This window comes from Cryptomeria japonica, chromosome 10 (assembly GCF_030272615.1).
Source record: "Cryptomeria japonica chromosome 10, Sugi_1.0, whole genome shotgun sequence".
Taxonomy (NCBI): domain Eukaryota; kingdom Viridiplantae; phylum Streptophyta; class Pinopsida; order Cupressales; family Cupressaceae; genus Cryptomeria; species Cryptomeria japonica.
The window spans coordinates 465919054-465936096 of NC_081414.1; the positions used below are offsets into that span (position 1 = coordinate 465919054).

The 17043-nt window shown below is 39.3% G+C and overlaps 1 protein-coding gene across 2 annotated transcripts in view; it reads left to right on the forward strand.

Annotated features, from left to right (window-relative positions):
• Window positions 1-1213: 1213 nt before the first annotated feature.
• LOC131063388 (probable rhamnogalacturonate lyase B) overlaps window positions 1214-17043 on the forward strand; it is a 263290-nt gene continuing 247460 nt past the window's right edge. The window contains exons 1-7 of one of the 2 annotated variants that reach the window (XM_057997194.2): window positions 1214-1456; window positions 1543-1664; window positions 1745-1795; window positions 2061-2183; window positions 2539-2658; window positions 2791-2932; window positions 10979-11149. In XM_057997194.2, the coding sequence (XP_057853177.1) occupies window positions 1415-1456; window positions 1543-1664; window positions 1745-1795; window positions 2061-2183; window positions 2539-2658; window positions 2791-2932; window positions 10979-11149 (771 nt within the window). In that variant the 5' untranslated portion in view covers window positions 1214-1414. The remainder of the gene's footprint in view (window positions 1457-1542; window positions 1665-1744; window positions 1796-2060; window positions 2184-2538; window positions 2659-2790; window positions 2933-10978; window positions 11150-17043) is intronic. The other variant, XM_057997193.2, reaches the window with a different exon arrangement.

The window sequence follows — 17043 nt, forward strand, 5'->3', positions numbered from 1 at the left end:
GCATTTTACTTAGTCCAGTTCGACATGTTTGGAAATCATTTATTAATTATTGACTATATAATTACATACAATAAATCAAAACTTAAGATTGCAAGGTGAATGTCATTGGAAGAGTGGATGCATCATGATGTTTGTTGGGAAGTAAAGTGAAAGTATTCAAAATAGAAGGATAACCAATAAAAAACTCTATGGAAGAGTAGAGTTCAAAAACATGATGAAGCATCACCTATAGAGAGGACACATTCCAATCCATAGTATAAAAGAATTGGAAGCATCAAGGATGAGGGGATAAAATGAAACAAATCATAGAAATACATTAGAATAGATAAGACATGCATGAATAGAAGGCAAATACATGTCTATGATAATCCATGATAAACAATATAATAAGAATGCACAATCTACGAGTAAGTGGATATCAATCAAATAGATAACAAACTTTGTATGTCTAGATCTAATCAAAATAGAACAACAAAACACAATAGAAAATGAATCCAAACCCAAATAAGATCTATAACAATCATACATATATACATACATGTATAATTCAAATATAAAAATATAAAAAGAATAAACCTTAAAGACATAACACTAAGTCATGTAGGAAGGTCACATTCATTTCAAATATCGAGGATAAAACACCTCTTACATAAATATTCAAGTTGTAATCAAATAAATAAAATATTTTAAAAAATAATCAACTTGAATAAATGTAACTAAGTTCAGAAATCATTAAACATAGAATAAACTTAAAAATAATAAATGAATATAAATACTAAATTTGAGGTGCGATGATATAATGTATTTATGAAGATACTTAAAAATCAGTATATTTATTTGACGGATTGTCTGAAAAGAATGATTATATTCTTTGATAACTTCCATACATTATACACTTAGATAGTACCTAGCGAACACACAAAAGACAACCCAATAAACATGAGCCCCGAAAAGAACATGGCTATGCGATTTTGAACATTATAAAGGGGAAAAAAGATACGTGAGTTCACGGGAAAGTAAGGCAAGAGCCGGCCCCTACATCCTTTTACGTGTACCGGGCAAATGCAAATGCACTTTAAGTCTTAGATGAGGTCCGCATTTCAGGCGCCCACCGAATCAAGTAAAGGAATAGCTACCAAATCTTTCAAGCAATGCAAACCCGTGGGGCCCGGCAAAGCTAAAATGAAATTCCAATCCCTTTATTGCCGCGCTTGCTTTCCTCCCTATAAAACTGCTTCGTTCAGAGTCGATATATTTCACGTCAACTGTTGAGGATTAGTTAGCTTTCAAGCTCAGGACCAAAAAAAACAATATCAGGTGTTAAAAGCAGAGCCTACAGCCTGGTGCTGGTGGGAGGATACAGAGCTTGTATAATTCCCATTCTCTGCCACACCAATCGACAATTCATTGTGTAATGGAGAGCGGAGACGTGGTGTTGAGTATTTTCGACAGTCATGTAAGCTGCCACATTCTCATTCTATTGCCCGTTTGTCGTTTGTTGTTTGTTGCTTGGCAGTTGCCTGTGACACTGGTTTTCTGCAGGTGGTATTGGACAATGGTATTGTAATGGTGACATTGTCGAAACCAGGAGGATGCGTGACCGACATTCAATATGGCGGTATAATCAACTTAATGGAGACTCTCAATTTGGAATCACACAGAGGGTACAACAATTTCTTCTTCTTCCTGTATAATTTTTCAGTGGGAAATGGAGGAGCATGACGAGTAATGAACTGCAATGCAGGTACTGGGATCTCAACTGGAACGAACCAGGAGGTCCACTGCAATCTGATTTGTAAGTTGAAAGCTTTAACCCCTAAGTCCACTTGAATCTGATTTGTAAGTTGAAAGCTTTAACCTTTAAGTCCACTGAAATCTGATTTGTAAGTTGAAGGTTTAGCCATTTAAGTCCACTGAAATCTGATTTTTATGATGAAGCTTTAACCTTTAAGTCCCCTGAATTCTGATTTGTAGCTTGAAGCTTTAACCTTTAAGCCCTGCTTCGACTGAGGCGAAGAGGTCAAAATTTTATCTTGATAAGTCCATTTCGTTTCATACAGGATCCAGGGAAGAGAATTTAGTGTTGTGGTGGAGACACCAGACCAGGTGGAGGTATCGTTTGTTCGAAACTGGGACTCTGTCTCTTCACCGCCCACAGATATTCCTCTAAATATAGACATAAGGTACCCCTCGCTTGTTGGACATGCGTGAAATGAAATGGCTTGTGTACTTACGTTTGACATGAAACGATTTGTGCATACTTATGTTTGACATGCAACGTTTTGTGCATTCTTATGTTTGAAATGAAAAGATTTGTGCACACTTATTTTTGAAATGAAACCATTTGTACATACTTATGTTTGAAATGAAATGAATTGTGCACTGTTATGTTTGAAATGAAATGAATTGTGCACTGTTGTGTTTGAAATGAAACTATTTGTACATACTTATCTTTGAGATGAAATGATTTGTGCATACTGATGTTCTAAATGATTTGCCTATGCCTGGGCATTTAAATGTTACGATTTGTCTGCTTAGGTATATTTTACTCCGAGGGAGTTCAGGGTTCTACGCGTATGCTATCTATCAGCGGCCGTCGGGATTTCCCGATTGCGATCTTGTGCAGACTCGAATGGTGTTTAGACTAAGCAAAGACAAGTAAGTCGAGGCCTCTACCTCCATCATTTTATTTAGGACAAGTATATTGTAAGCCAATTAGGCATCTATCTGTACCTGTACCTGTACCTTCATCATTTAATTTGGGACAAGTATATTGTATGGCTATTTCAGATTTCAGTACATGGCAATAGCAGACGACAAACAGAGAGTAATGGCTATAGAAGACGATAGATCACCAGGGAGATGCCAAAAGCTTGCCTATCCAGAAGCTGTTCTGCTCACTAATCCAATAAACCCGGCGCTTAAGGGCCAGGTATGTTAATCATAATACTGTGTATTTCATTTTGCCGCTCACGAGTACTTATATTACTTGGTCTGTCAAGTCACGGGTAGTTATTATGTATTCCTTTAATTGAAGCAAATTCAAATGCAAAATACATTGCACCATTGAATATTGGGTAACAGGTGTTGTGGGAAAATGTAAGCTTTATTGGTTACATTTTGCGGTCCAGCGCGCACTTATCACTCCATGGCTATCTGCAAATGCACGCGTGCGTGCCGTACTTTTGTCTTATTAAAGCAGACTGGCGGGAATTTAAGGGAACTAAAACAGCAAATTCCATGGAAAATATAATTAAAAAGAGGGGAGGAAGCTCTCCACGACTCGTTTAATCTCTTGCTTTACCAAACGTGTCTTGTTGTGTACATTCTAACGCTTTAACATTTTCGAAAAGTTTAGTTTAGTATTTGCGAATAGTGATAATTTTTCATATTGGTTTATATTATAATTTAAATAGACTTGGAGTTGCCATGTGTGAAAAGATTTGGAGTTTACGGTCTATATATATGTCGTTTGTGGGTCAAGGTTTCTACTTTTTTAAACTTTTTATATTCCTCTTATCTCTACATTCTTTGATAGGTTTCACATTGGGAAATAAATTTCTTTGTCTTGAAAAGTAGAGTCAAGATCTTTAGTTTGGGCATTAGTTAAGGACATTGATTTACAAGTAATTAATTTTGGCTTTTACAATTAGGGGTTGAATTTCTCAAGTAAATAATTAATGTAATTGCTTAAATTGTAAATGAGTATTTATTAGGATTTTGACAAACAATAAGTTTAAAAGAGTTATAAAGTTTCTAGTTTTATTTTTATTTGAATTGTTCATATGAAGATGTCATTGTGGAAAGTGTTTGATGATTGAATTTAAGAATTTAAAATTGGTTATGTATTCAAGAGGCATGCACCTTATGTTTTTGGGCTTGTTTTCTATAGGGCATGTTTTGAGGACATGAGGATGGGTTGAATACATCCCATTGTCATCCTTGATCATAAAATAATTACATAAATGTTTTTGAAACCCTTGCTTTTTTGTTGTGTATGATAGGGGCTAGCCTAGAGCTCCTAACCATTTGAGAGAAGACTAGCTAGCCCTCATAGCCAAATCAACATAAAATGCAATTTAAAAGAAAAGCAAAATTGAAAAAGAAAGAGTATGGGGACCCCTCCACCCCTTTAGACCAACCCTAAACCTACAATTGACATAATAACAACAAAACCAAAAATCACTTATTTTGCCATTTTCCATAATGCGAAGTAGAAGACAAAGGAGGAGAATAGTTGTGAGAAGAGAGGAGAATAACAATAAGAAGGCAAGAGAGTATCAAAACTACATTAACATTGATAAAAGTATGAAAAGGGGCATATGCCTTGAAGGTTTATGTAGTCTTAAACACTTTAATTTGGGCTTGGTGGTACAAGTTCCTTCCCTCAAATTTGCTTTGTATTGTGACAGGGAGTGCGCTAAGTGTGTTTCCCTTGGACCTTGTGAGGGGAATTGCCCCTTGACCTTGCTAGGCGCATTGCCCCAGACCCTAGTGAATGAACCTATTGGGGGTGCTACCCCTTGACCCCACTTAGCACTTCATATATGCAATCAAGAGGAATATGTTTACCTCTTGATGATTTGAGATGATTTTGGGTCCCAAAAGACTAAATAGTTGCTTGTAAAACCTCTTATTAAGTTGATAACTACATCCTTGTTAAAGATGATAGTTGTAGCATATCCCCACAAGTGAATCCAATTAACATTTCATACAAGTGTAAGGTGTAGGCATGCACGACATGATTCTCTAACACTGTTAGCTATTTAAGGTCATTTAGAACGACCCTTGTGTTATATCATTGCATCATGAAAGCATGCAAAACTTTGATCTACTCATAAATTACCAAGGATTAAGAGGTGAAAGTATTGACCAATTGCTTTTTTGGGATTGACCAAGGAAGCCCACTAGCTAAGCTTCTCCATCTTTGCAAGAATGATGAGAAGCTTTTGCCATTCTTTGTTTAGTGTTACATAGGTCCATTATTGTAAGTTCATGTTCAACCATTTATATGCGATCTTTTGGCAAGACATGAAGAATTCTTTGATATATTCTCTTGAGTCACCCTTTCCCTTGTATTTATCAAGGTGAGGTCAACTAAAGCAAGGTGGAAATGGTATTCATGGTATTTCTTTGTCAAAAGGATGGGGGCACAACACTTCAAATTTGTCTTTTTAATTTTTTTTTGGCTTCCATCTTGTAATCCTTGGAGAGCATCCTTCATAACTTGCCATTCTTAAACAAACGATGTGTCTTTGAGTGGTGTTGATGGGGGCATGATAAAGTTTGATTGGTGATTGTGGGTTTGTTGGTTTTTGTTGTGAAGGGTTGGATGTTGTAGGATTTATGTGGGGGGCTAAATTTGCCAATTATTGACTTAATTATTTAAGTTGGTCAAACATAATTTGATTTGGGTCTTGAGGGTTTTGTTGTGTTGGAACAAATTTTATTTTGCAAGGGTTTTTTTTTTTTGATCAATCACAGCCAAAGCCATATTCGCTTTTGACTGGAGCTATGAACCAGTGAGACCACATTTTTGAGGGGCCTCATCCTCATGTTTGTTCGGCAATAACACCCTTATATCTCCTTGTGTCGTCCTGTCTTCCATGCCCAGGCATCTCCTTATCTCTCCATTACCTGTGTGTGAGACACATGGGCCTTGAGTAGACTCAAACTGAAGACCTCCCATGTAGGAGGCTCGCAACTAACCGTTGCGTTGTGGGGTCATCCCCATTTTGCAAGGGTTTATGTTGTTTGACTCTAGATTTGTTTTATTTTGATCAACAAAATTGCTTCTAGGTCTTTCCTATTTATTTTTTTTCAATTTTTTAGAATTGTAATATGAAGGAAGTTTGGCTCTTATTTCTATGCATTGCATGATGTTCTCATCTTTGTTAAATAACAACTGCTCAACTTGGGTACAACCATGTTTTGTTTTTAACAAGTCATTGTATTCATCATTGTTCTTGCGATGGTTGACAAAATTATCATTGTCATCACTATTATAGGGGTTTTCAAGTTGATCTTGATCAAGAAGTTCATGGAATGGATTTGGATTGAAAGGGTTTTCCATAGTAGGGTCTTGATTTTGTCTAGCTTGATATATTGTTTAGTTGCCACTGAATTTTATGTTAGTTTTCTTCCAAATTGTTTTTTCCAAAGGGGGGAAACAATAATATACACAATAACAACCCAGGCTACTCAAGTAGGTGTACAACTATGTAGAGGCCCATAAATATCTCTTAAGGGTACAAGTGGGTAATCTTAGGGAATGTTGTTTTCCCAACACCACTACATAATCGCGGCTGAATGGTTCTTACACTAGGCTATATAGGCTTTCCAGGGAAGTCCATGGTACATGAGGTATAAATCCATGATACAAGGGTGTTGTTTGAAGCTTGGGCATTGGCAAATTAACCACCTCTTGCACAAAAATTAGGGGAATTTGAATTTTTTCTTAGCCAAGAATGATAACTCCTCCAAGGAATATTTATGGTCTATTAGAACAAAGACTTTGGCTAATGCTTGGTGGTGAAATCCAAGTCACTAAACCTCTAAGAAAAAGAAAATAAAAAGTTCCAATCATTTTTGATTTCCAAGATCATCTTATGGCACAAGAAAACAACATACATAGATGGACTAGGGATGCGCACGTGATTTAAAGCGTTACTCGTGCTAGGAAATAATGTATCACTACATAGTTCATTTAATCGATTTCCTACATAACCCATGAGAGAAAAGCATTATACAAGCTTACAAAATAACCATTATACATAGGTCGAATAGACAAGCCACAAGAACAATTGATATACCTTGGGAAAACACTCATGAAGGAAAAACCCAACAACCAAAAGCATCCATACTCCATCTATTATTCAACAAATAAACTATACATGCACTTACAAAGTTAAAATGAATACTTTTGAAACATCAAGTCTCTCCAATGCATCCTTAATGTGTCCAAGCATGAATCCACACATCCCATGCCATGCTTGATATATGCACTCCTCATAAAGACTCAATAATATAACAACCCACTCACCCAACCAACCTTAACCACTGAACATGTGCTTTCTTATATAGACATAAGCTCACACAAATACAACCAAGTGGTAAAGTAAAACCATGTGACTCAAAAAAACAAGTTCACAAAACCATTGACCCCTCATTTAATATCGGATACTAAGTTTTCACTTTATTAAATATATTTTCCCAATATAAAATAATTATCCTAGGTCTCCTACACATAAAATAATTAACCCAATGTTAAAGTCATAGTTCCATGGAGTTTCTTGATGAGAGAATGGGTTTTGAGGATAGGGGGACCAAGGGCCTAAGTTTGGGGATGGCAGGGGGTTGACACAAATATATATAGTTATTGAAAAATGAGTTATAAAAAGATGCGTAAGGGGTATAAGGATTGCAAATGAAACTTTGCCACTCTATGTAAAGTTTATACTAATAAACATTAAAAACATGAAAATGATTGCATTGAAATTTGAACATTAATAATGGCTGGTAGAGTTTTGGAACTTTGGTGCCAAACCAAGAATAAGTATAAGAATTGGCATACTAAGTGAAGTTTAAACTAATAAACATAAAAAACATGGCAATGATTGCAATAACAGTAAGAATGGTAGGTGGTGGTTTGAGGTCAAGGGGTGGTGCTCGTTGTGGTGGCCTGGGGGCAGAGCCCCCCGCGGGGTCAAGGGGCAGTTACACAACCTTCATTAAGAATGCCATTTTCACAAAATTTTCACCATTTTTTGCTTAAGGACCGAGTTTCTAAGTGGGGGCCATGGGAGACTCCCAGGTGTCCTTGGGACAGTCAGGGTACTCCTAGGAGTCCTTGGGACAATCTGTCGTCCCTTCTATCCCTGATGTCTCAGCAGTGTCCTAGTGGCGGTGGTGGTTCAGCAAGGGGATGCCCCCACTTTGTCCCCGTGTCCTAAAGGTGTCCCCATCCTCAAAACGCCAAGAAATTAGGGGGGGTGCATCCCCATGTTTCACTAGTTACAACACAACTTACAAGTGGCCCCAAATAATTACCTAGTGTGGCTTGACAACATCTCCTATATGTACCACAATTAAATAATTACTTATATACAAAATAATAAATCATTTTATGCAAGAGTGTACAACACCAAATCCTAACATTCTCTCATTTGTTGTATACATTGCATAAGCATCAATCAATGAAATACATCATTATAACCATAATCTCCAACATGCTCTCGTTCTCCATCAAGGTACTTGCAATAAAATCAAAGTGACCACCATCTCAAGCAAGACTCCTCTCATCCTCCAATGTGCCACCTATGGAAGAAAAGGAACAAGCCAAGGTGAAGATGCACCAATCCAAGAACACAAGCATCAAATCCAAGTGATAACAAAGGCTCCAAGCTATTGTCATAAGGCAAAACACCCACATGATTGGAAATAGCATCCACTACACATGCCAATACATCCAACCATCCATACCTCTAAGGTATCAACAACATCAACAAACTCATGCCAAGAACATATCAACCCATAAACTATAACCAAGCTCAATTTATAAAACTTGTCAATGAAGAGCATACATCCAAGAACTCCCAATACATGTGTAATGTCAAATCTGAAAATAAGCTCAAGGCATATCAAGTCTACCAATCAATATTCAAATCAAGTTGTGATAAGTAATCAAAATGTAGTACCAAGGACAAACACAATGATCCACACATGCAACCCAAATTCTGCATACTCTCTCACAATATGTCATCATTCTCCTAAATCATATAAACAATAAATTGCTAGAAGAAACCATAGAATGAAGAGAGAAAGCCTATAAACCATAACATGTCCTTCTATCAACACCTCAAAGAGAAACGTTGTGTCAAAAATGATCTCTTTACAACCCCAAGTAAAAAGCCATAACAATACTCAACCCTTTCAATCTCTTAGATCAAACAAACATATGTATTACTCAACCCTTTCAATAACTTAGATCAAACAAACATATGTATCATGCGTAATGCCAACATGGATGTAAGCCTCTCAAACCAAGGAAATCAAACTCAAAATATCCATTCCCAAAAAGGAAATCACCCAAGAAAACATCTCCTAAGATCCTCAATGACATCATAATATCAACTCTTATACTCAAGGAGATAACCATGCTTTCCATCCCTCCAAAATGAATCCTCCAAAACTACCCATCTATCCATAGCTAAAGTTCCATATATATGAAAGATAAAGCATAAAACATAACTCATCTGAAAGCAAAAATGGGCAATAACTCTCAAATGATAAACTGCTGAGTAGACTAAGAGTGGGGAATGAGAATGCTCCCCCAGGATAACCAAGTCATCATGACTCACTCCAAGAACAATCTCCTCTCAAGTCCATACTAGGTGAAAGCTCCTCAGTCTTCTTGCTGAAACCACATACCATCTCAACACATGTCCCTAATCACAATAGAACACTAGCTTCACCTAATTCTCAAAGTAGCCATGAGCACTCGTAACAAAACAATCCATTCTAGGTTCCAAATGCAACAAGCATTATCGTGAATCACCGAACAAATGATTAAAGAACTCAATACAAAGAGAACCAAACAAGATGAACTATCAATCTCCAACCATGGAATCGGGAATTCAATTGAATGACATCATGATCTAACCATATCCTCCTAGGAGATCTTATGCAACAATGTAAACATCCTAGTCAAAGAGAATTTGCATAATGTCAAAGCTCAAATCTAGATTCAAAAGTGTACCATGACATAATACTAAACCAAGAATCAACATTTCCAATCACATGAAGATAACCATATCCAAATAGTGAGGTTGCAAATGTGAAAGAACCGTTCTACAACAACAAGATCTAAGAGAACCTCCAAACATCTGCAAACACTAAAGATGATCATCCATCACTAGGTGATGAATCCACAATATTGCTAACAAATCTCACTGATGATCTTCCATTGTTACTTTCCCCTTTACAAGTAAAGTTATTCTCCATTTATTTTTCCCATCTCCCAATTTGATGTGCTAGGTAATGAAAACTTATCTTGAATTGAAAAATTAGTTCTTTTACTTGTGGAGATTCTCTTGGAAATAATTGTGTTTTGTGTAGGTGATCATTAGATTGATCTCGCATTAATAGAAGCTCAACCTCTCATGATTATTCTACCACGGTTATTCTCTTACTTTCTTTTATATCAAGTCCCTAAAGGCTCATGTTTTCTCAAGCATATCTACCTCCTCAGTTCCCCATTCTTCAACCCATTTTGTTTCATCATGGCAATAACCCTTCTTTTGTTTGCAAACAATGCTTGGTAAAATATACGCTTGTGTCCATATGCCTTATTTGGACTTAATATCATAAATTGTTTGTTCTTGTGATTCTCATGGTGGCATCTCTTATGCTACTAAAATTGTAGGATGATAGATTTGTATTTTAATTTCTTTCTTGCAAGATTCTTTTGAGTGGTTTAGAGGGCCATGTCAAATAATGGAAGGACATTAATTTTATGTCATACAAATAGAGAGCAACTTTGAAACCATATAGAAATATGAGAATCATGGTGGCTAACTATTGATTATTGTTAAATTGATAAATTATTATCTTGAGTGAGACGAAAATTAAGCTTCTCTCCTTTTTTCAAACAAAGATTCCTTAGTTCAACAAACATTATATATAGAAGTTTATTACCAAAAAATGCTGGTTGTATAGGATCATTCCACTAGAAGGAAATAAAAGGGTTATAACTTGAAGTAGTACAACTCATTAAAGCTCAAAATCTAGTAGCCCCAAAAATAGATATGGATAGTGCAAATTTCCTTCCATGGAGTAGGAATCAAATGACCATTGGCCTTAATCCAAAGGTATATTGTACTTTAATTATATATGGATTTATCTTTCATTGTCACTTAACCCTTTCTAAGTGTCTCCTTGAGGATTACCATTGAAATTTACATGTTTCATGCACAAACAGGTGGATGACAAGTATCAATATTCATTGGATAATAAGGATGGAGGAGTTCATGGATGGATTAGCTTTGATCCTATGGTTGGTTTTTGGATTATTTTTCCAAGTCACGAGTTTCGAAATGGAGGGCCTACAAAGCAGAATTTGACACTACATGCAGGACCCATTTGCCTTGCTGTAAGTGTTCTTAACCTATACTGCTTTTGTTGCCATATCTTGGGCATATCATAAATGTTTAGGTTTTTTCTCCCTTCTAATTTTAGTCTCAGTTTTGCATACTTGAAACAAGGAATTTTATTTTTTAAGACTTTTTCTCAATTTTATCATTAGTATCAGCGATACACATTTTTTTGAACAATCTATTCTCATTTCTCCATTATAGATTAATTGTTTAGTTTCTAAATTCATTTCTTGTGATTATGACCAAAAACATATTTAAATTTTGTAAAGTTTTCCTTTTCTAAGTTAAATTGAACTTTGGAATTAAGTTTCTATAAAAAAAAACTTTTGACATGAGGTGATAGTTTTAAAATTATGACGTTCAGAGCATCTAGAAATATGGAAATAGGAATTCATCATCAATGTTTTTTGTGCTAACTGCAATTTTTAGTTATGGGTGTGTAAACACATATTTGCAGGCATATTTTTCAGTAGTACTGACCAATTCATTCTATGCTGCATTTCCCGCTAAACAAGAGGAAGAGGATGGCTTAGCCGCCTGTATGTTTTGTAATTCAGTTTTGTCCTCCCACTGAGCAAGTGGTTGAGTAATATTGTCCTCCCGCTGAAATATGCGGTTGAGTGATAGTTTTATGTAAAAGTCCTCCCGCTGCATAAGCGGTAGAGTGATTCGATTTTGTTATGCTCTTGTTACCTTGGCTGGTTTACCGCCAAGTTCTTGTTCTTGATCTCGCTGAAAAGTGGAAGGGGCTGGCTTGCCGCCCAGTATTGTATTTGCATTGTAATTTCCAACGGATTAGTGAGCTAACGAACCCCTTATCACCATATGCTCTCACCTTCCCACATTGGGCTCTTGGTGATCAGAAAGTGGAAGGGTTACTTTTCAGTAGCATTGGGATTATATTTCCTAACTTTAACGGGTGCATTGTAATATTTGTTGTGCTTGAAAACCGAAAAAATAAGTGGGAATATTACAGTGGTATCAGAGCTGGTTTTTCCTGCCAGCCTGTGAAGTCAGGGTAAACAGAGTTCTCCATGAGTGACAGAGACGTCCGCTACTACAACAGATAACAGAGACGCCAGCAATATCAGATTCTTGCAGTGCCTTTTGAAGAGACTTTTTCAGAAGTATTGAGAAACAAAGATAAGGAAGTTGATTCAGAGGACTCAGTAGATTCAATGGTGAAAAAGACTATTTGGACAGAATGAAATAGTTATGGCTGTAGAGAAAATAGAGAAGAAATTTGACACTATGATGGACATGATGTCCCAGATGATAGCCACCTTTAGGCAGAGTGCTGGAGGAGGGCATAATTGATATCTAAATTAGAATATGAGTGGTAATAATGCCAGTACTTCCAACAACTCCGGTGGTAATGGGAATGGCAGCAACAATGGCAGCCATAATAATGGAATGCCTGTTGGATCGGTGACTAGGCCATTGCAACCTGTTTTCCTTCCAAGGGAAACACCGCCTCCTGAAGTGGAAGTTCTTGTAGCTGAGGAGATTTGGGCCAACTTTGTGGAGTATGCAGCATTTCCCCAAGAGATTCGAAATGCTTTGTCCCTTGACCAATTCTTGAATCAAAAGAAGAGAAGGGAAGGGAGATGTGATAATCGTTACTCCACTCCCAGAGATTTTCAACAGGCCCTTGGGAAGGTCACTCTAGCACACTTTGATGGGAGCAGTGTGAGCACGGCTAGAGCTTGGGGGCAGAAGTTGGACAACTACTTGTCCTTGAGACCTATGCCCGAATAAGAGGCCATCAAGTTCGCCACCTTGCACCTAGATGGAGCTGCTCATGAATGGTGGTACCATGGGTTGATCACCCTTGGTCACAACTTGATCCATACCTATGCTGAATTCACCAACAAGTTGATAGAAAGATTTGATACCAAGGATTCGGAGGTGAAGTTTAGAGAGCTAGCACAACTCAAACAACAGGGTTCTGTGGACACCTTCATAACTAAATTTCAGAGTCTTTCAGTTATGGTTAGTAGTATCTCGGAGAAAAGATTGGTGGTTCTATTCACTGAAGGACTTGAAGAACCATTGAGAGGTTGGGTAAAAGCCTTTGACCCGCCCACCTTGGCTGATGCAATCAAGGAGGCTAGAAGCATGGAGTTGGCTGCCCCTAAGTCTAAATTTCAGTCAAAGCCTTTCCCATTCCGTAAAGACAAGAAGAAATTTTCTAATCAGCCTAAGAAGTTCCCTCCCTGGATGGATGATGAGCTCCGTCAAGAACTTCGGAGGAAGAATTTGTGCTATTCATGCAAGGAACCTTGGGTTCCGGGTCATAGATGCCTTGGAAAGGGTAATGCTCGGCAAATGGAAGCATATTCAGCTGATGGATGAGATTCTGAAAATTTAGAACAACAACTTGATTCGGAGGAAAGTGAGTATGAAGAGGCTCCAGAAGGGCCTGAAAGTGATCAAGATGATAAGGGTATAGTTGTCCAACTCTCTAGCTTCCACAAGAATGAATCATTCAGAGTTTGAGGAGCATTGGGAGAGCACCGACTTGTTGCTCTAATTGATACTAGAGCAACACACAACTTCATTGACGCTAGGATTGTTGCCAAGAGAGGTCTTATCACTAATGATGTTGAAGACTTCAAGGTCATGGTGGCTGATGGATCAACAATTTGTTGTAAATGGATGGTGTCGAACATGTCAATGAAGCTTGGTAATTATGAAGTCAAGGATGACTTCTATGTTGTCAATATTGGAGGGACCGATGATGTGGTCCTTGGCATTTAGTGGCTGCGATCTTTTGGTGAGATCACTCTTAACTTGCAAACCATGGAGTTTAAGTTCATGACTGAAGGGAAGAAGGTGGTTTTGCGAGGGATGTCTAATGGGGGTCCCCGGATTGTATCCTTGAAGAGGATGGAGAGGCTGATCCGTCATAACCAAGTAGAGTGGGCAGCAGAATGTGTGTTAATGCCATCAAACCCATTAGAAGACAAGGGCAGCTACACTACTGATATTCAAGCTCTAATCACAGACAAGAGCAAGGTCTTTGGAAATCCGCCACTTAGAAGATCTCCTGAGTGTATGTGTTAGGGGTAAATAACGTATGTTAGTAAGAATAATATTTATAAGTGTGTTATGTTTATGTTTGTCGTCGAGAGGTTCCCGTTGGGTAGTTGGGAGTTGGTAACGGTTGGCAACTTGCCCAACCGTTGGGTCTTTATATTGTTTGGTTGGAACCTCGGCATGGGAGATTATGTATGGACAATTCTGGACATTGGAATAAAGATATAACTTTCTGGTCTAATTATTATCATTTGTCATTTATGTTATGATGTACAATTGTTCTGTTTCATGAATACTTGGTATGTGCAGGAGATACTGTGTTATCTGATTATTCACCAACTATACATTTAGGACTAAACATTTTGGCGCCGTTGCCTGAACGAACCTGGAGATAACTATGGCGGCAGGCGGAAGCAATTAATGGGCCGACCATTTAACCAGCAATTAATTGTCATGGACAACGACACGCACGAAGAGAGTATCGCGGAAGAGGAATGAGAGGATCAGTTGACGGCATACTTGGTGGAGTTGTGGGACGTGTCGGTCATGCAGTACATGCAGCGAGAGGCTCAGGAGAGCCATCTCGGAAGGCACGACACGTGGTGAACTCACCGTCAGCACCCCCGTCTTTCACCTACTTGGGAGTATTCCAAGCTTACTCGCCAGAAATTTGATTGCACTCCAAGACCAAAGGGAGGAAACGGCAAAGGAACTTTGGCGGCAACAAGTTCTCCGACGGTACGAGGAACGAAGTTGTAGGGAGGAAGAGGAGAGGGAGGCAAGTTGGCGCCGTACCTCTGGCACTTGATGCCCCTACGACCGAACAAAGATAGACGTACCACTGCTACCGAAGGAGTAGACGAGGGAACTGTACGGAGATCTCTCCGCATAAAACAACAGGCCGACAGGAGACGGCGACTAAGGGAGGTTGCCGACTCAAGGAGTCCGGAGAAACATAGCAAAAGTCGGAGTCGTAGTCGGGAGAGGCAAAAATCGTGTACGTGGAAGGAGTTGGCCGAGTTCGCCAGGAACCTGCCACTTCCAAACGTAGCGTAAGAAGATCTTGCTGACCAGGATCCACACTTGACGTCAAGTGAAGAAGACTCCAGAGCCGAATCACAAAGCACCCAATCGGAATTTTCCGAACAAGGAGAGGAGGCGGTACGAGACCTGCACGAGGAAATTGCCACTATTTTTGAAGCAACGTTGTCTGGCATTAAAAATTTGTCCTTGTCAGAGGGCATCAAAATAGGAAGGTCAGATCCGGAAACCCCGGGAAGGAGGGACTATAGAAGCGAAGGTGACCAAAGCCCGGTTGACAGGGGCCCGACTAGACCATGAGTGTACGGTACCTCCCGGACACATAGTACCTTCCCAACATATAGCCAATTCCAGGCACTGCATAAAACCTTTTCCCTGGAGTACGGTAGATACCAAGAGGGAATGGCACGGATGGACGACACGCCAACCCACCAGTTTGAACGAGATAAACCCATCAAGTACGAGGAATGGGGTGTGGAGAAGGTTAATCTGGGCAATGAGGCAGAACCACAGGTGATACTTGTAGGAGATGACTGGAACCCCATGATAAAGGCAACGACCTTCAAGATATTTCTGGAATATAAAGACGTCTTTGCCTGGACCTACAAGGACTTGAAGGGGGTACCGTCGGAGCTACGCGTGCATCGCATAACCCTCGTACTAGGAGCCCAATCGGTACGAAGGAGGCCATACAGGATGAACAAAAATCGCAGCCAAAGTAAATGAGGAGATCAATAAAATGTTAGAAGCAGAAATACCGTACATTGTACGGTCAACAAGTATGATCGAAACATAGGCGCGGAGCACCATTCCATACGACAAGGCGAGGAGTCCGTACGACCCATGACAGAGCACAATTCCGTACGACGCATGACAAAGCATCAACCCGTACGGTGTACCTCACCCGTACGACGTACCTCATCCAACCATTCCGTACGGTGTAGTCCGTTCATTTGATCCGTACATCATACAACATAAACTACATAGAGAAAAGGGTACGGTGAAACCGTACGACGGATATGGCACAAGAGACATCGTACGACATGCATGAAAGCCATACAGACATCGTACATGAGGCATCATACGGTATACAGGGATGCAATCAGGGAGAGGTCGTTCGACCATGCTATAGGTACGACAACCAAAGGTGGAGGCCGTACGACAACCAAGAGAAATCCGTACGGACCACAGGAGAAATACCGTACGGTCAAGGAAGCAATATATCAAAAACTCGAAGGCATCAACTTTGAGTTGGATGAAGGGAGTCTCAAGCCACACACCTATGCATCGTACAACCAAGAGAGAAGCACAAGTCTGTACAAAAGAACAAGTCAGAAAACACAATTCCCGTAGGGGAGAATGCACCTTGATCAGAATTTTAACTTCTTTGGCCTTGTTCTTGACGTCTTAAAAAAGAAGAAAATTGATGCACGCCATGGAGTTTCGTGTGGGTTTGAAGGTTGTAATTTGGTGTTGGTGGCGGGGACATTGCCCCTCGACCCCACCTTGTACCGCGACAGGGAGTGTGCCCTGGGACCCTACGAGGGGCGATGCCCCTCGACCCCGCAAGGGGCTCTGCCCCCAAACCCCTGCAAGGGGCGCTGCCCCTTGACCCCGTTGGGGGTGTTGCCCCAAACCCCCATTTGATTTGGCAGGTACACTACACAGTGCAACCGACAAGAAAAAGGAGGAAACTGGACACATCCATGGAGATTGAAGAGTTTAGCAGCACAGAGGATTCGGAGGAGGTGGAAGAGACGAAAGAGCAGGAAAGCGGTGATGAGGGGTTCCATCTGTCAGGACACACAGC